At 35.8% G+C, this 20,712-nt stretch overlaps 1 protein-coding gene across 1 annotated transcript; it reads right to left on the bottom strand.

Moving 5' to 3' along the window:
- Positions 1 to 641: 641 nt before the first annotated feature.
- Positions 642 to 20,476, bottom strand: LOC139133293 (integrin beta-1-binding protein 1-like). The gene is made up of 6 exons (XM_070699824.1): positions 20,243 to 20,476; positions 18,461 to 18,578; positions 10,772 to 10,917; positions 5,008 to 5,112; positions 2,130 to 2,273; positions 642 to 1,143 (listed from the first exon to the last, which is right to left on the bottom strand). Exons 1-6 carry the CDS (start codon positions 20,357 to 20,359, stop codon positions 1,039 to 1,041), a joined length of 735 nt encoding a protein of 244 aa, XP_070555925.1. The 5' UTR covers positions 20,360 to 20,476; the 3' UTR covers positions 642 to 1,038.
- Positions 20,477 to 20,712: the final 236 nt, after the last annotated feature.

Below are 20,712 nucleotides of genomic sequence, written 5' to 3'. Positions count from 1 at the left end.
GAAAAACTGAAGACAGTTTGATATATAGGGCAAGTTTCCTAACAGCAGACTACTAATTTGCCAGGGTCATAGGTCAACTCAAGGTTAAAGGTGAAACCAACTGGTGAATATCACCACTGGAATTGATTGTTAAGATATTGCTGTGACACAGGCCTTTGCCAAAGTCCTACAAGACAGCTCTGCTGAAAACAGTATATTGAGTGATATTTTCTGTCATATAAATTTCCAGATCCTGGCCCATCCAATAAAAAAAAGGTCCCTGCAATGCTTAATAATTGTTTATGTAAAAAGTACAAGTTGGCAAATGCTAAAAACAATTTAGACAATTACAGTAAGTTTTCTTTGTACAAAACAAAACAAGTTTTCATCGTACAGGACAAAACAAAAGAAACTGTATGACAGTCACAATGAGTACTGGATTCTTTGGCATTGGGAAATCTGTGAATGGTAAGAACTTTGGGCAAGAAATAAAGCGACTTAAATGGGCAATTGCATTTTGTTAGAGAGGGGGGAAGGGAAGCATGCTGCTTGACCAAAAATTGCTAAGGAGATCGTATCTTGCTTTGCATAAATGTGTGTCAAACTGCCACAGCTAGGAGTTTTAAGTTGGCAGTCAGACGATAATTTTTGTTCTCTTTTAATCCCCAGTATGTCAGTCTGAAGTGGAACCCCCTCATGGAGGGGGTTATTGGTAGACTGATCCAAGTATTAAAGACTTGGGAGGGGCATGAAGTGGCTCACATCTGTTCCTCTGGCGAGTCTTTCTCTCCGTTTCTTCAAGAATTTCTACGAAACTGCTTCTACTCTTGTGTGTAAATGTCATCTCGCAAAAAAAGAGGTCACTTTCCTGGTTGGCATGAACACATTGCAGAAGTCACGGAAACTGAAAACGCTGCTGCAATTGTTGAAGACGATGAAAAACTGTAAATCTCTTCATGTCTACAGATGCAGTCACATATTTGAAGCTACAACAAACATTCAGTCGTGAGTTCCACAGTTTGTAAAAAAAATTAAGTTTCTATTTCCACTTTCTCAGGTTTACAAAGTCCGATACTTGACGACGGGGTCACTCTCCAAGACCTCAATTTCGCAGATTGCATCAAACATCTGAGTCATTTTCCGACAGATATTTTCTGCTTGTTCCTGAAGGAAAAAAATAACATACAGGAAAAATAAAGTCTGAAATTATGGCAGGAAAATATCTATGATATCAAAAAGTTTAAAAGACTTAAAAGAACTGCACTTTGTGACCTACATGTAACACAAAATTACAGAAAAATAAGAGGGTTTGTCTACTTCAGTATGTTGTTATTGAAAGATTAAGGTAGAACGTGCTTCAGGGGAAAGATATTCGGACTCTCAAACTTTTACATTTCTGTTCTGATATACCACTTGTGGGGGTTCATTTTAAAGCTCTTGGTGTAAGAAAACTTCTTACTGGCTTAGTTTCTCGAAATTGGAAAATTTTATTTTTCTGCATGGAGTTAACACAGGGATGGCGGCCATTTTGAAGTTTTGTCACTGAGGCACATTCTACCTTAGTGATGGGCTTGTCGGACAGACAATCGGACTCAATTTTCTTGAAATATTTTCCTGGTCTACCACTTGTGGAGGCTAGTTTTAAAGCTTTTGGTGTAAGAAAAAATTTTCACCGTCTTAGTTTTTCGAAAATCAAAAATTTTAATTTTCTCCATAGAGTTAACACAGGGATGGTGGCCATTTTGAATTTGAAATATTATACCAAACTTTGCACAGTGACCCCAGATTTTATTCTTGGTTTTGAAAGTGAATGGTTGAAAGTTTCATTGAGGAAAGTTTGAGCACAAGTCTAAAAGTCTATTTTTGTCCCCTTTATAAAATACACCCCAGTCAATTTTTCTCAGATTTTTTGCCAAAATTTTGAGAAAAAACTAACCAATGTAATGTGATGTCCATTTGGTCCAAAATTATCAAAAAATTACCATGGTAAAATTTTGCACTAAAATTTTGGCTGGAGAAAATTACAGTGCTCGAAGGGTTAATTCTTTCACTTTTGAGGTGCAAACTACCATAATGCTTTAAAGCTTATTTACCGGAAAAAGGTTGGTTCATTCAGTGTGATTAACAAACGAAGGGTGCCTTTGCCTTACCTGATGTTGACATTGAAATACAAGGCAATCATAGATGTCATCGCCGACCTTGCCAATCTTGACAGCGAGAAGTGATCTCTTCTTTTCGTCCTCAAAGTTGACAATCCTTATGATGTCAGAGAGAGGGTAACGTTTCCTAACGATCTGCAAGATATAACATTACATATCATCTATTTTGAATTTCGCTAGAGCTAGTAAGTTTCCTGTTATTTGTGATTTATGTCAGAAAACTATCAGAAAAATTTTCTATCAGAAAAATATTAAAATCAGACTTGCATATTATCCATTTTGCTGCTTTAAAAATTTTGCAAAATGCAAGATGTTTTTAATCGCTTGCACTTCACGTCTATATTATGAACACATCATCTTCATAGCTAGCAAAATTAGCATAGCATTTCAATATGGTTGAAGTTTTGACTCAACAGAATTGAAGAGGAGATATCTACTGTGGTTGAGGGAAGGCCACTTTTTATCACACATTTTTGTTGGGGTTGGGGGAAGTGTCATTTGGCTTCACGTAAGTGTTGGGGAGGAGGTTAATATTTTCTGCAAGGAGATGGAAACACAATCCCTGGTACAGTTCTATACTATAAACATGAATTACAGTGTATTCAAAAATACCACTCTTGTCCCTGAGTGAAAATCCTTGAGTGAAAATTGTTGCGTCGCTCAAAACAATTACCAACTTAGGTTACGAGAAGGGACAGTCTCTGATTGTTGCATACGATCAAGAAACGAAATTTCTTCATTTAGATCAAAACCCCCTCCCCTTAACGAAAGTTCAAAAGTGCAAAATGTTGCTGTCTGAAGCTATGCTTAGCAATTTTTTTTGAAAACGACACTTTTTATCCTTATAACTTGATAAATGAAAAGTTTAGGATACAATGTTGCTGTCAATAAATTGTGTTTGGAGGTAAGCACAACAGCATAACACAAACGAGTTGGAAACAGTTACTGTAAAATTTGTTGGTATGAGTGTCAGTTTGCAGATTGTGTTTATTTATACACGAAATATAAAGAGAACTTGTGATCACAAAATAAATGTGGGAAAGTGAAGTTCACTAATTGAATGGATGGCAAACCCACCCTCGTAAACAAAAGGAATTTCGGTTTTTGAACTTACAGTATGCAACAATTTGAGACAGTCCCTAAGGTTGTTACTAATGTTCCTACATTATTGAGAGTATACAAAATTTAACAACTACCACCAGTAAATTGGAATTATAGCGATATCAATGAATGCCATTTTTTTTTGATCAGTCAACTAGTAAACTGACTGCTGTTAAGCCATATAACCATGTACATAGTAACTCTCACGCATGGATAGTGTTTTTGTCAAGGGCAGTAGAAGCAGGTAAATAACACCAGGGTTCCCAAGTCATTTTACCGTTTACTGGGGTTCAATTCCCCCTTGGTATAATATCAATGTGATCAGATTACGGAACACCCAAAATGCTACCTGGGTTCCAAATCATTTACCGACGTTCCCAAACCTTTGCAAAAACATCGATAGAACACCAAAAAATTGAGAAAAGGCACAATATTGCTTCTGCAATGTAACATGGACATGATCACCAATCTAATTAATTTCCATTGATGTCCATCACATTATTCAAATATTGTTTGAGTAAGCATCTAAATATAGGAACAGACCACACCCAATGACATTGCTTTGAAAGCACACATACACATGTATCTATGCATGAGTAAGCCATGAAATTATCCTAAAATGTAGCATAGTAAATTTCACTATTAGAGATAAGCATGGAATTTACAGAAAAAAAAATGTGTTTGTGAAGCAAAGAAAGTAATAATCAATATTTACACAAATGTCTGAAACTGATGAAAAAATATTTATGCTACATTCTGCACAATCTAACGGTTTATTTTGTAATATTCAATATATTAAACAAATGAATCTGTTATAAATAATAGTGATGTTTAATGCGTCATAATTGTAGATTTCAGCTGAAATGTAAACAGCCATATCTACAATGCCTTGAAGGAAATCTGCAATGCACACAAAAGTTTGTTATTTTCTATATGCAAGTTGCATACAGAATATGAAAGTACACTGTGTGCGTGCGTATGAAGCCCTGGAGCAGTCATTATGCCCATTCTATAGCCGCATCAATGGGCGAGTGTTACCATGCCAACCATATTGTTATCTCTGACGGCATTAGTCACTGTGATACGCACCACACCCAACCGCATACGCAGGCAATGTCATCTGCATTTGCACTGAGCCTTGTGAAATACAAGACCCTAGTCATTCTTGGAATATTGTGGAATCAGTCGAGGCATGGCAATGTGTGTAATTCACGCTACACAGCTCCTGAAAACTAATCTTGTTTCATCTGATATCATATACACATGGTTGACTATTCTGATGTTTTGGAAAGCTCAGCTTGTCTGATAGAGACTTGTTGCTATGTCCTGACTCATCAACTGTTAATCATATTACCAACTTCCGATAATAACACGCCAAAAAATAAAATCAAAAAGGGTAAAAAATGTAAAATTACCACTAAAAAAAATTTCGTGAAATTTCCATAAATTTTCGTGAAATTTACATTGATAATAAAAAAAGATTCCAACTTGGATTTTGCTGTACAAAAATAAATTTGGCAAACAGAAATACTGCACAGTATGCTAAATTAAATTTAAATATTGATTACTTTCCATTCGATGTTTGCCTTAAAATATGCATGTTTAAAAAAAAATAACGTTTACCACCGTTTTCAAATTTTCATTTCTATGAAATTTAGATCTTTAAGTTTAAACCATAAAAGACTCACAGTGGATTCTATTATTTGACAGTGAGTTCAGCAGACAGAAATATTGTCTGCTACATTCAAGCTAAAAGTCGCAGACTTACTTTCGGTGATGGAGGAAAGACCTCGGTTAATTTGACTCCGTGTTTGGATAATGTAAGTATCACAAAGTCTTCCTCATGAACATGTAATGATAGTTGGCCGCTGCCCTGGAAGGTGAAAATACAAACAGAAACATTAATGTAATTTCTAAACTTTGAGAATCAATTTATTATCAATATACAAAGGAGACAAGGATTTTCATAATTATCAAATGATTGGACGACAAGATTACTCTAATGGTCACTCCAAGCACAAACTTGGTTAATTTAAGGGAAATTTTAACGAAGTGAGAAATAGTGTACAGTCAAACCTGTCTAAACCGAACTCTACAGGGACTGAGAAAACTTCAGTTTGGAGAGGTGTTCGGTTTATAGAGGTTTAACATAGAGTTCTATTTAAATGGGACTTGGAAAAGGGTTGTTTAGACAGGTTTCCAGTTTAGACAGGCTTCAGTTTAGACAGGTTTCACTGTACAGCATTCACAATTAATTTGTAAGTTCCTTATTATATCATCTCTTTTCCATTTCTTTCTCCTGTTACCAAACATTTCGCAAAGGTTCTGATCAGTAAAGTCTGCAATCACCCACTACGTATACTTGTCCAGGGACCAAGCAATGAGTAATGCGTTTTCTTCCAACCTTGGAATGACCTCAGAGCAAGCGACACAAGATTTAGGTCCCCGGCAAAATAAAAAACCTCTTAGAAAACACCCACGCAACAGCTCACCGCCCATTCGCTCGCCTTTGTGTACATCACAACCACTAAGAAAAATTTACAAAATAAAACATTTTAGGTGCTCAGGAAGTTGAAAAGGTCACCATTTAGTGATAATGCCATCAAAATGACATTTTTCCTTCTAAAGCATCCTGTCCTTGTCAACTTACAATGTTTACATCATACATTTTTCCTTTCAAATCTGAAAACCTAAATATTTGTTGTTCCACTCAATAAAGACAGAGAACAGAGAGAAATAAAAAACAGAGAAACATTGCTTCACGACACTAATATGTGAGGACAATAGGGAGACTTTAATTTTGGCCAAACATTCAGTTTAAAATTTTTGTCTCAGAGCCAAAATGAATCAATTGGCCAAAAACTTTTACATCAACAAATTTAAGGAATCACAAACATTGGCATAAAGTACATATACCCACAAATGTAATATTTTCATCAAATCGCAGAATTATACCACGGGTACAGAATACACTTTTTTATTGCTTTTCTCACATGCGTTTCAAATTCGAGCAGACACACACGTTGAAGATTTACACTTTGGAACAAAACTTCCAACCTTATCAATCACACTGAACTACAAAACACAACACCAGCTCTCCTTGGAGGGCCATGTTGGCCAACGGTGACCTCAGGTTATCACAAAGAAGGGCGAGAACCAACAAAACAACCCGACACGCCCTTAACTAAACAATCCCAGCCACTGGAAGTGTTGATATGCCAAACGGTTCAAAAATAACACATACCAGAAAGCACTGCGTATCATTTGAATTAGAATTACTGCCCGTAATGATTATAATTAGAGATGTTGGCCAACTTTGGTTCTCGATTAACATATTAAGTACTGTAATTTGGTGCAATCAAATTGTTTTTAAAGGATCAACTGGATTCTGAGTGAGCTGTAATGGGTATGATACACTCATATTTATAACTACCGATGACTGCTAATCAGTAAGAGTTGGCACCCAATAGTTGATATCTATGGCTACTATTGAGAGTTACAATGCTCTTATTCACAAGTAGATGATCTTGTGGACCCCACCCCTACTACCGGTATATGCCAGTAATTAAAGCCCCCTTAGCTGTATCTTTTTTTTTGCGGTGGCATATATTTGAGTTGCAATTTGAAAATTATTCAGTTGTTAAAATTCAAGTTGTGTGTTTATCGCCAATGTTTGAAAAAGGTTCTGTGGTCACTCTTTGGCATTTTCACATAAGTTGCATTTGATTTCAAACCATCTCATCGAAAATATTGCAAGGCGATACAGCTAGTGGGGCTTTAAAGATTATAGATACATTAGGAAAACCAGTAATTTTTAACGACAATGCAATTCTTTTTTAAATTTGAAAGATTCCATAAACATATAGTTTAATCCTCTTTCTCCCTAGTTGTAGTTATTTCTGTGGTTTGTCTGTGGAGCCTGGTAAAAAGAGGATTAAATATGACCTTTCCAAGTGAACCTACAAGTGACATCTTTACCAAGGTTCACTTCAAGTACATTTGCTTTGATAGGTTATCCAACACAGTGCACATAATCAGTGAAAATATTGCTGGGTATTTTGGAATATCACAATGATACAAATCAATAATATGGTGCAGTTCTTTTGAACTTGAACCAGAAATACATTGCAACATATTATTTAGTGCATGAACAAGTGTTCCACACAAATGAAATTGATTTCTGACACTTAAGCAATGGTACTGCAAGAACCAAAATTAAACAACAAAGTTTATCTGAAAACATTGGTGACTCAGCTACTATAAAGATTAATCAGAAGGAAGTTAAAAATACTGGTATGCAGCGCAGCCCACACAAACCACACTGACACAGGATACTATTGCGGTAAACGTCGCTGTAATTCGATAAACTGACAATTTTTCTTTCATATTACTGCTGTTCTGCTGGCTGTGATACACATGACTAAATTTATATATGCTTTTCATTCTTTTCTAAGTTTTTTGAGGGCGGGGGAGTTTTAGTTCAATCATGCTTCAGTCTTACTAAGTACATGTACGGTAGTTTCACCATTTTTCATTTTTAAACACAGAATTCACTGTGCAAACAGTTTTTCAGTTGCTAAAATTTCACAATGAACATGCTGTTCCTGTCTGCTATTTGTGTGGGTTCTGACTTTATTTTGAAACCTGTCAACCAAAAAGAAATTTCACCATCTTGTTTTAATGGGTGAAAAACGAAAAATTTAATTTTTTTTCCCACAGAGTAAACACATTGTTGCACTGCCATTTTGAATTTCCCAATTATAATATCAGTAAATTTTCAATCTTTTATTTCTCTAATTCTAAATTTTATTCAGTGACCCCTGATTTTGATTTTTTTATACAAAGGAGAATAATTTACTGTTTCTTAGAAATTTTGGCAAAAGTTTAAAACTTTGAGTTTCAAATACATTACCTAAAATTTAAATTGGCAAACTTTGCCAGTCACATGCTTATCCAGACAATAATAATACCTCCAGCAAGTGTTTCTATGAGGTGTATATACAGGCACATTTTTTAACATCTGTATACTTGCAACCAAATTTCGAGCCCACGAAAAAAAATATTTCTATGCAATTTTGAATATAACTTGAAAATAATCACTCATCAGGCAAGTAGGAAAAGGCCCTAATATATGTGAGCTACATGTAACATAATGTAAACTTCACGTAATTCAATTATACCATGAGTTGTAAATAACAAAAAATCAGACACTAGCCAAAGTGAAGGTGAGTGTTAAAGTGACACTCAGTTGTACACACACCTGAATGAGGAAATAGGCGCCATTCTTTAATTTGAGGGTAGGAGATGATCTGGCTAAGCTGATCCAGCTGCTGTTTTGAGTCTTATAAAACTGTCTAGGTTCTGGACAGAAGTATTGTATCGCGGCATAATAAGAGCATTGTACAGCGTACAGAAGGACAGGATGCTGAGCGGTATAACCTCATTATCCATCAGTATTAAACTGGGGTTGTTTTTACTCAAATCGGGTTATAACACTCCCCCTCGTAAACGATAGCAAAACATTGCCTACTTTTTTTTTCTACCATACGGAGGAACTAACTCAAGCATCGACAATTGATGGTGTTTGCCCGATTTCAGGGAGGTGACCCCTGACCCCCACTTTTCAAGTACGATGGGTGTGGTGTCGTTTCAATGCATGAATTATTTGTTTTCGATTTATTTTGTTTCCTGATAACAGCGAAATAGCTGGCCAGCAAGTATTTCTTGGTAACACAGGCTTTTAAATTCGTACAGAAAGAATATTCCCTTTTTCTAAATATGGCGACTACACCTTTTTTTGCAATTTGGCTATATTTTATTGAAGTACGGTAATTTAAACAGAATTTATTTCATAGATGCACGTGTTTATACAACCTCTATATTGTGTTAACAACTGAACGTCTGGAATTTCCAATCAAGTGTGACAGCTCTTCTTGTTCTGATAAAACAAATTAGTGCTAAATGCAATTGGTCACACAACGTCTAATCCTGTAAATGGTGACTTAAAAACCACGCAACCTTGTTCTTGCTTGCTTTTTTCAAAGCCTTTGTCCATGGATTATCATTTCATGCCTCATTAATCAAAGATTCCTCTCACAATCAGAACGTTTACGACAAGATCTATAAATTAAGAGGTCAAAACATCACAAATGCACCCCCCGGAAAATTATCTTGTTCTTGATAAACAAAAAATTCACCGAGCATTCAGTTAGACAGCACAATGTGTGAAACTAACATAAGTCTTGGATGAGTAATGACAGATATATATACATGGAATCACAATAAACTCGCACTTGTTGGACACTAAATGAGAATGAAAATAAAACTATCAGAGATCTGATGGCACGCTGAGTCAGTCAAGCCCCACACCTACGGTACATGTACATGTACCGTACATCAATACATTGATGTACCTTGTTAATGACTGACTAGTACCGATATCTATGTAGGAATACCGATCGCGTTATCATTATGTCAGTGTGCCCTCTGAGCTGCATAGATGCACCACTGAATCAGGACAGATGTCTGTGACTCAGGGAAATTTTACGGCTGACGCAAAGAAATTTCCAGAAATTCCTAAATTGAGTCACAAAGTTCAGAAAATGTTGTTGGTTAGAGGGCACATGGCTATACAAAGCACACTGCACACCAATCTGAAAACATACAAAGTTAATGGTAGCAAAGAATATCAACATATCTTCGGCATTTATTTCTTGGTGAAGCTTACTGCCACTTTTGAACACAATGCATAAATAAAGTGCAAGTGAATCACACAACCGAAGATGATTTGTACTTATAAAATTTTATATTTTTTTTTAATTTTGAGTCAAAATTTTCCAATTATTTCATAGATGCACTCTACATAATTGAGATAACTTTGAGAACATTGCACATTGTCAAAAATTAGATGATAAATGTAAAGGAAATGTAAAAGAAAATGTAGAGCAAAAATTAAAAAGAAATTTTGAGCGTGTGCCCTAAAATTATGCAATGTGAATTTGAGAATAACAATAAGATTTATCAGGCACTTTGCAGTGCGTTGTGCGTGATGACAACTACCGCATGTACCTGTGCAGATATACATTCACTGTGGAAACATCAATAATGTCTCTCCCTATTGAGTTACACCGAGATTTGCCAGAAAACGCACTTTTAGTACTAGTATTGTCAGACATTTCCATCAAAGCTTAAACATAAATCAGCCAAGAGAAATGACATCGGATGAACAAGCACACATGTTAATTATTATACCAGATTTCATTTTGAGATCAACTTCTTTTATGCTCAACAGATGTACGATGTTATCTTTAATGTATTTTCCTGCATTTTCATTCACTTTGCAAAACCCTGTTTTTTGTTAGAGTTCCAAAAATCGCATCGAAATTCCTCATCTGCAACTCTGTGATGGATTTTTGAACTCTTGCAAACAATGCAGTGACAAGGATGTGAGAATTTCATCAATCTTACACACACACACACACACACACACACACACGCAATATTATCATCACATACATGTACATGCATCCTACCTTGGCATGATCTAATGCATTGATTAAATCAATATGATCTTCCTGTGAGTGGTCCAGCCCTTGGACGTTTTTGAGAGTGCCAACTTCTTGAACCCTGAAGTCTATGGCTGTGTGTAGGATCTCCTTGCCAGATATTGTAAAGGCATCTGGGCAAAAAAAAAAGAATAATTAGACAACAAACTAAATATGGAAGATTACTATTTGAAATTCTGAAAAATATGAGCAAACACTTTTTTTTCTGTCGAACGACCAAAACACCCTTCCAGAAGCTGTGTCACTCAACTGTAACGATTTGACTGAATTAGTGAATAAAATTATTGATTACCAATAGATAACAAATTAATCAATAATCCCTTGCTGATTGATCTATCTCAGAATCTAACATACAGTGTGAATAAATCAAGCATAATAACATCAAGTTAATGTCTACATTTGTTTATACAGATATTTCTGATGAGTGAAAGTTTTATTATGTGAACATGTCATTTTTGACAACATGTTGTCAAAAGTCCATGCTGTTCATCAGTATTTACAAATTATTTACCTCACCAATTGCAATATATTATTCCAGTATAAAAAGCATGACGATTTTATACAGATGTTTCTTACTTAGCATTGCTTGCCCTTGCAATTTCTCCTGTGTGGAAACAGGTACTCGCACTTGCATAGATAGAGTCATTTGCTTGGACACTGGTTTGACTTCGATGCACAAAGTTTACAAACAAAAACGGTGATATTATGTTTATAAGAGGTCAGTCATATTACCAATACTGCAAAAAGTTTAACTTTAACTTCATATAATTTCTATTCTGGTGACTTCACATGTGTTGTTTTCGGACAGTCAATTAAAAAATTATAACCTGTCTTGTAAAAAGTTAAATGAAGTTTAGTTGTCAATCCCTTCGAAAAAAAGTCTCCTAGGGATGTACATGTACGGTACATAGAATGAATACGCTAGGTGGCCATAAATTTCACTGAGTGCAAACTCATTACCGTAACATTTTTTGTATAAGGTATTTACGATGTTCAACATCAGGCCTTTCGTTCCCAGTACAGTGCAACATTAATTAATCTATGATTCTGTTGGTCTACAATCTAGAGTCATGCCTTTTAATGCTCTGTTACATTTGCAATAAGTTTTGAGTGATTATTTTCGTTATTTTGTAAAATACGTGTTCTAGTTCTACTGGTGCACGTCAAATCATGACAAAACACTTAGTCTTCAATCCAGTCAACACAGAAAGTGTGTGACTCACATCCAACTTCACTGCTGATGACTAAATTATAGTCCGACTCCAGACAGAAATTCATGTATCCGTATAATACCGCGTACTATGGTGAACAGAACATCTTGTTTTTTTTGAGGCTGATGCTTTGTATTCCAATGTTTTTGATGAATGAAAATATAAACTTGTTCGTTCAAAAAACAAAAATCAATGAAAATCTTGTCAAATGCTAGAGCTTTAATAGTCCTTTGCTGTAACTTAGGGTAAGTTACTTCTTAAAGTGAGAACCCACACAAAGATGTGCCTTGTTAACCCTTTGAGCTCCAAAGTCAATTTTGCCGCCTTTATAAAATGTAACTCTGATAATTTTTTTTCAGATTTTTTCCAAAATTTTGATTGAAAACTGTAGCCAATGAAAAGTGATGTCCATTTGGTCCAAAATCGTCAAAAAAATTACAAAAATTTAATAAAAAATTGATATTGCATAAAAAATTTTGGTGGGAAAATTTTCAGCACTAAATCAATGCTCATACTGATGCCCACACACACACACACACTATAAAAATAGATGAAAGTGTCTGCGCAATACGTAATGATGCAGGCACTCAAACAATACGGTACAGTAAGCATAGACTTTTTAAAATTGAATGTCTATACTGTAAGTCACGATACACACGTCCTGAATTCACTCAGTGCCTTGCATTTGGCATGAAACCAACTTTTAACGAGCAAAACACACTGCCACACAATGTCACATCAATCTTGTGTAGCTACTGTGCTGACCCTTTGCCATGCGGAACTAATATTTCAAAGCGGTGAATTAGAGGAAGCAATAAAATCTCTGGATAACTCCTTTCACACCACTTCCCCTCAGGTTTACCCCTTTCACCACCATGGTTCGGCCCAGACCATTTTTTCGTAAATGGTGATAGCGGACCTGTTTACGAGGAATGGGAGTGAAGGGGTTCACTCAACTGTGTAAACAATTGGGCAGTGTCAAAATTTTTATATATGACATGGCAAAATCCAGTAAGGGTTTTACTGTAATTACTATGAGTTGGCAAAGGCTCTATCACATGTGACTTTGCTGATTTGAAGGAGTTGCACCCCTACAGTAAAGGAGCCTGATATCCCAGGCTTTGTGGCAATTCAATTGGGTAAACAATAGAACAATTAGGGCACACAGATCTGTTAAGGGACCATCTCAAGTTGTCGCAAATCTTCAAAGGCCGAAATTCATTCGTTTTAATGACTTCGGGAATTTTTCTCAAAAAAGTGAGAACTGCAAAGTACTTCAGTTTTCTAATATACTGATGTGCATTACGTGTCATCCTTAAACACCCTACCTTTGATATAAGTCGCCTTGGAAACCTCAATTGTGCAGCAAAATCACAAACAAACAAAAAATATAGATAATTTTATACAGGGTCCATAAACTGAAAATCACTTAAAATTCAAGGACTTTCAAAACTTTTTATAAATATCAGTGATTCTGCTGCTGAAGTATATGCTTAGGACATATGTCCTAAATCGAGAAAAATCTTTAGGACAATCCCATAATCCTTTGTGGTCACTTGTTTACCTAATCGCAGCGTTTGTGTCAGAGAATATTGTTTTTAACACACACACATATACACCATAAAGGTACCAGCCTTGTTGGTAACCAACAAGGCTGGTATCTGTATTCAGATCTAATAATACACTTGGAAATCTGGAACACAAACAAAAGAAACAATAAATTTTGAATGTGAATACATCCCTGAGCTGTTTTATCCCTTGAATTGTCCTTGTGAAAGGTTTACACCTATCCTTGAGTCAGAAAGTTGAAATTTCAAGTCTCAAAGTGAGGTTCACAGACAAATTACAGTGAGGATATCACATAACTGTGGTATCTTCACTGTAAGTTTGTTTCTGAAAATTACTTTAGAACTTTAAATTTAACTGTCAGACAGGGTCATCTGCAACAGAAAAGCTTTTCCATAAGATGGCCCTGTCTTCACTCAAGACACTTGAGAGATCCATCTCAAATATTAGTGTTCCCTTAATTTTAACTCTCATCACCATATCTTGATGGTTAACAGTTAAACGGTTTCTGAGGGGTGTGAGAATATGATTTTGTTCAATAAAACTTTTTGTGAAACAAATACTGACACTGTGTTGAATCTAGGATCAGAGAGTAGGGGCATTTTGGCCCATGGACTTCAATTTGGGGGCTTTTTTCATTCATTAATGTCTATAAGATTAATTAATATTTATTTTTCTTACTGTAATTATTTATACTGTAATTGAGCAGTGTTTTAGCCAGGTTTTGCTAGCATGAGGACACAGTGACCCATAGTAGGTTTAAATGGGGACAAAGGACCCATAGTAGGTTTAAATGGGGACAAATTGCATTTTTAAGGGACATAAAGTATTTCAATAAAATAACACAGTACAGTGTCATTGTGTATCATCATCACCTGGTACTATATTTGGTGTTAAATAGACTAGTCAGGTGAGTGCATTAAAGGTAAGTAATAGACCACTGGTGTTGTGTCAAATTGTACCAACATAAAACCTTCAGTATCATTTAGTTTACTGCATTCGCATAAACTGCAGGACTTCCCTAGATCACCAAAATGATTAGCCAACTCATTAGCCAAATCAAAAATCTTGTAGCCACTTTGAACAACTTTTAGACAGTTTACGATTTCAAGTGTGGCAACAGCTTTGTTGGCATTCAGAAGTTCCCAATTATACAAATCAAGATGTTTTGTATGTTGTTCATGATAATTTTTACAGTAAACAAATATTTGTTCAGTTTTTATTACATTAACTATCTGTGTTTTTATGACATTAGAAGGATAGAAATATTTTTTCATTTCTGGTGGTAAACTTTTTTCACCAGAAATAAAATTAGGTGGCAATTCTACAAGTCTGGTAGCAATGTGAAGTGTATATCACCACAGATACAGAATACTTCTTCAGCATTTATTCAGTATTCAAAGTATGACAACTTATCATATACTGGTATGTAAGCTAAAAGCTCCTCATGTGGCTAATTTATGCAGTCTTTAAAGTCATGTTGAAAATTTTGTGAGCCACACAAATAAAAATTTTAGATGAAGAAAGCATTTGGTAGCATAGTGGCAGTATAGATACAAGTATTGTGGTGTTTAAGGCCCTGGTGTTGTGTCATACGGTAGTTGTGATCAAGCAGGCTCAATAGCATCTTAAGCATAAGTATTTTTCTTGAGGACAAAAAGGGTCGGGCCCAAATTATGTAAGACAAGCAAGACACAATGATATTGTTCATTTAATTTCCCAATGTTTTTAAAAGTAATCATTGTATTAATGATTATGATAACATTTTAGCCCAGCAATATTTTCATTTGATATTTGATATCATCAAGAACTGTCTGGTAATGTTCACTATTGCGTCATTAATTAAACTGTTGGAATCTGCAAAATATTAAAATCATCCAGAATAACATCATTTCGAGTAGAAGTTATGGCAATTTGAAATAGGCCAAATGGACAATTTTCATAGTTCTACTTTTGAATTGTTGCTTTGATGTTAAGTTACCATGCAAAATTGCAGTTCTCAAATGTGACGATTTGAAAATGGATATGCTTATTGCAACTACTGTTCACAATGTCCCTTTGCCATGACTCTTAATAAGCTTTTGATTTAAAACTGACAGTCAAGCTAAATACCATTAAATTGGAAGGCACCAAGGACCTTGAACATAAGATTGTACCTATTGGACCTCCATAGGTGGTTTCTTTGAACCATAATTGTGTACTTAAGGGGTCTTCATTCATGATGACATCACATGAGGTGACCCAGATTTGACCTTTGAGAAAACCTCAGTTTTTCTCCTCTTCCCTTGTATTATGATTCTGTTTGTGAAAGTTTCCTTTGAAATTATGGTTTTTACTATCAAACTGAGTAGTTACAGGCCAATTTTTTATTCAAGCAAGGTAGGTAAAATTTGGACTCATAGATGACTGGGACTCACAGAAGTGAGTCAGTGTATTCATGGACGTATCGAACAGCAACAATGTTTGCTTCACGTACCAGGGAATTTGTAACTTTGTAGAAAGGAGAGTAAACTGTTTCAATACATTGCAACTTTGTAGGAAGGAGGGTAAACTGTTTCAACATCTTACAACATTTTACTTTTAGCTGTAGTTTTCTGTTGAGGAGGCAGCCACTAAAATACAGCCGACGGGGATTGTAACTTTGTGCCTCAGGGCCTGGCCGATTGAAGTTGGTTTGTGACAATTTTTTCCGGCCATTTGTCAGAAATTACAAAAAAACTTTAGGACATTTTGCAAAAAAAACGGCCATTTGCCGAAGGCCGGTGAGTAACTGAATCACTGAATATTAAATGGACTTTTAGAGGTCAAAATATGATTTTTTTTCACAATATATCACAAAATTGTGGATGGATAATCAATTTTTCAGTACTTTCCAGGAGGCTTCAAAATTCATGGACTGTTCAGGAGGGTAGAGATCCGTACCCTGTTTGTACTTTCCTATCGTCTGATTTCTTTCATCTCTGGCCACGGTATTTGAGTCATGCTTGCTGTTTCTGAAACACGCACAGACTATGAGTCAGAAATGAACATTTCAGAGACTCAAACTTAAAATGTTATACCGGCACCTGTAACGGACAACTTGCATGTCGTGTAAAGTTTTCTTTATCGCAAAAAAATATATAAAGGCAAGGAATGCAAAAAGGGAAAAAACGTTATGTACATGTAAGTCCTTAGTCTTTGATATTTTTACATCCTAAACATTTTTTATCAATAAATTCGATCCATTGGGTCATAAACATGACAATGCCACTTGGTCATATGTGACGTATTGCTATATGAAAACAGTCAGGCAATATTGTCAATATCTGACATCAATACTTTACACTTTGAACTTCCCTCTAGAGGTACAGTGTAGAGGGAGTGGGATTTGATCTTTACAAGAGATTTTTGTTTTCTTTGAGCATTTGCAACAACCTTAGGTGGTTCCTCAGTAAACAACTTGATGCAAACACTTTACAAATGCCCTTGGGTTGACATTTTACCAACTGATAACACATAATATGTACCACACCCTTTACCAGGATGACAAATTTCACTTCTGATGAAACGCAAATTTGCTTTTTTGTTCATTAATGGCATAAACACAGCAAAATATCACAAAGTGGTAAAATTCACAAAGTGCTATTATAAGTGGTTGTATGTGCCATGAATAATTTGTGTGCGGAGTCTTTGCAAACTGTGACACCTCTTCACAGACAATGTTGAATTTCACATCTATGCTAGTCAAAACATTTACAAAAGTTAACGGCGATAACGTAATCAAGAGACAGTGAATCATACTGGTGTTGAAAAGAGTCCCAAAGCATGTGAGAAATATGCGTAGTCGGCAAATTTACAACTATCCTACCGGGTATGTTACAAATCAACGCCTGAATGTCCAGAGTGACATGTATACCTGCCCTATAGTTTATGTAAATGATAAAAATGTTTCTTTGTCATTCATCATTGACATTCTATTTTGATAGTTTTATCTAGTGCAATTTCACTTTCTTTCTTTCTTTCCACAAGTATGCACACCATTATTTGTGTAATTCAACTGAAAAGTACCGAAGAGCTGTTATGAATAGATGCACTTTATTGATTACTCAAATTATGTTCAACTTCACGATAAATTATCATATTAGTCGATAATTCCAAAATCAAAACTGCCCAATTGTGATTATGTTTCTCTGAAACAAATGATTTAAAAGTTATGCTACACCTTCACTTGCAACTGCGTGCATTAATGTTTTGATGATCTACCTACAGCACAACGGTAAAGTCTTGTCCTTTGGTTATGAGGAATCACTACCCTATATCATACAGGCTATTTTGAATTAACAAGAAGTCATAAAAGATTCCATTGTCTTTAAAGTCTTTAAATTACTAAACTGATCTGTGATTTACTTGTTGATTGCACACTGAGGGCACTGTTTGTTTGCTTTGAGTGATCAGTACCAAGAATTCTGTACTGAAATTATTAAACATTGCCAGTATTTCCATTATTATCCAATGATCATCTGAAAAATTCCGACATGAAAAAGAACGACAACAGCTTATAATGTATCTTTTGCAACAACACTATAATTTGCCTGAACCATGGCACAAATGTCTTGCATACATGTACTGTTACAGACAAACCGAAATTCACATCGCTGAAAATGACATATACACACACAACAGTATATTCGGTCGGTACTGTACATGTAGCTGTATCTGTTCTTTATAAAGCAAAGTGTTTACTTATCTGGTTCCATGAGGTAGCAAACAAAATTTGGTTTTGGCAAAGCCAAAGGGAGGGAGTAGAGAGAGGTGAAGACTAACAATGTTTTGAGGGGAGGGGTAGAGAGGAAGTAGGGGTATGTACTGTATCACATGATTTTTTACATATTTAGCTTACCATTTTCATCGATTGATAAACTACTGTGTGGTCTGCTTTCCGCTGCAATCCGTCTTTCTATTACTGCATCTGTTCTTGCAATTTTACTGTGAACTTTCTCACCACCTAATTCTGAATCCTGCATAAAAATAAATTTAAAAATATTAACAAACATACTTACAATCTGTTTACTTTAGTGGTTACAGGGGAGGCATACAATGAGACCAAAGTATGTTCACGTTATCTTGTGGACTTTTGTCAGTGTTCTCAGTCTGGTCTGGAAATACCAGTGTGCGGTTCAACAATTATGGGTACAACTTCCTTGTCCTTGGTATGTTTGCTGTGTGTTACATGTATTTTGACAGCAATCCAAGGAAAATGACTTATAGAAACCTAGTAACATTCACCCGCTTAAAGGGACAAAGTCATTTAGTGACTATATTTTATTTCAGTTATTTCAAATCATTTAAGTTCTACTCGCTGAACTGTGTTGAATTATCAATCATCTGAGATGTGTGCACACATAGGATATAAATTTGCTGATGACATTTCTGGTGAGTAATATAAGATAAGCATTTACTGTTACATCTACAAGCAGGTATTGTAGCTGTATCTGTTCTTTATAAAATTGTTGAACCGTACACTGGTATACCCGAGGACTGACGATGCTTCAGTGAGCAGAACAACATGAATAGTTGCGCACACGGAACCAAAATAACCAGAATAATGGCATAGTAACTATTAGTAAACTGCAGAGTAACTCTAATACTGCCAATATTACTCACTAAAATACTTTAGAAACATTATTGCAGAGTAGACATGAGTTGTGTCCATTTTTCCTCCTTTGATGCCCCTTTTTGCTATTTTTACTAAAAATTGCATGTTGTTTGTCGTGATTTGTATAAATGTTATCATGGGGGTTTTGTCATAATATTTGATGTTAGGAAATATGAAACATTAGCCCGATCAATAATCTGATTATCTGATAAAACCTGCAACGTGCACTGAATGCAACACAATGATGATTAATACATTGTAAGTTTGATTGACAGCACCATAGACAGTCTATGACAGCACAGTACAAAAGACTCTTTACTGTGAAGCCCTCTTTTCATTACTATATTAATTAACATTTCCTCTTACATATAATATGGCTTCATAAAATTTAAAATTGCGATATTCAATTTTCCACCACTGTTCCAGGAAAAACAAAACGTTTTGCGTATCCATAAAAGGTAGAATAGCATTCCAATGTTACAATTCCATTATTCTTTAACAATTGCTAACACTTCGGATTTCGTTGGATTAGGGGGCCTAATTCAGCCGCAGCCCGAGAATTGAAGTGGTATTATTTTCGCGTCAACGGCGTAAACAACCTTAGAACTGCTGCAAAATGCGCTGTTCTCCTTGTTGCCCGGGTGAAAAACAAAGCCTTGGTTATTTTTCACACCTATAGTTTGCCATTACAGCATAAGTGTAAAGTACTGTCGTTATTAACGGCGCACACCAACGTATTGTCACAGTGATGAGCTCGGGAGCTCGAGTAATCGGATTGCTACCAGTTCGTCCGATTACCTGCACTGTGCAAGAGGTCCTGGGTGTGGTCGCGATTATTTGATCGAAGAAAACATCGCAGATGAACGAAACGGCTGCCTGTGCACAGCCTTAGACCAAACACGCGTATTGCGAATTTTGAAAGTCATGTTACATCGGTACTCTCACGGCTACATCAATGTTTCCATGTGCCGGGTATGCGTCATCACGCACGGTACACAATTACAAAAGGCGCGCTGCAACACTTACGTGAGAGCCCCTGCTGAAAGAACTGCCCCTCTCCACGATAGCGTCAGTACTGCCATTATGATCTCTCTTCTTGGTCTTATTGCCTTTGAACATCAGGCCACAGCAGCAAGTGCTCATGAAGTCATCTGTTCGTGGGCACCCCTCACCAGTCACAACATAACAACACGCGATATTATTGTTATGACAGACAGCCTACGAGTGGTCAGCCATCTTGGGAAAATACCCAGCAGAAATGTTTTATGGGTAATTTATACCCATGATTCATTTCACTAGACAAAACGATTGGTGCGAAGGGACGAAATAGCTTCTCAACAGAACTTCCATATATGGGGACATTGAGCCATTAAATGGAATAAGCATTTCATCTACTCCATTACAGAAAAATTTAACTTAAATTTATGCTTTGTACATGGGTAATTGTTGATTCTGTAGCTGAAATGCACACTAGATTTTTCCCGCCTTTCCCCACA

Source organism: Ptychodera flava, chromosome 5 (genome assembly GCF_041260155.1).
Source record: "Ptychodera flava strain L36383 chromosome 5, AS_Pfla_20210202, whole genome shotgun sequence".
Classification (NCBI taxonomy): Eukaryota; Metazoa; Hemichordata; class Enteropneusta; family Ptychoderidae; genus Ptychodera; species Ptychodera flava.
Note: the sequence above shows the minus strand (reverse complement) of the source record. Positions and strands in the feature narration are given on the sequence as shown.

What these genes read in the sequence shown, in the direction of transcription:
- LOC139133293 (XM_070699824.1), bottom strand. Translation starts at nt 20,359, where the DNA reads ATGAGCACTTGCTGCTGTGGCCTGATGTTCAAAGGCAATAAGACCAAG. An exon ending in ATGCATTAGATCATGCCAAG is followed by an intron (nt 5,113 to 10,771) that starts GTAGGATGCATG and finishes TTCACCTTCCAG; the next exon opens with GGCAGCGGCCAACTATCATT. An exon ending in TATTTCAATGTCAACATCAG is followed by an intron (nt 1,144 to 2,129) that starts GTAAGGCAAAGG and finishes TTTTTCCTTCAG; the next exon opens with GAACAAGCAGAAAATATCTG.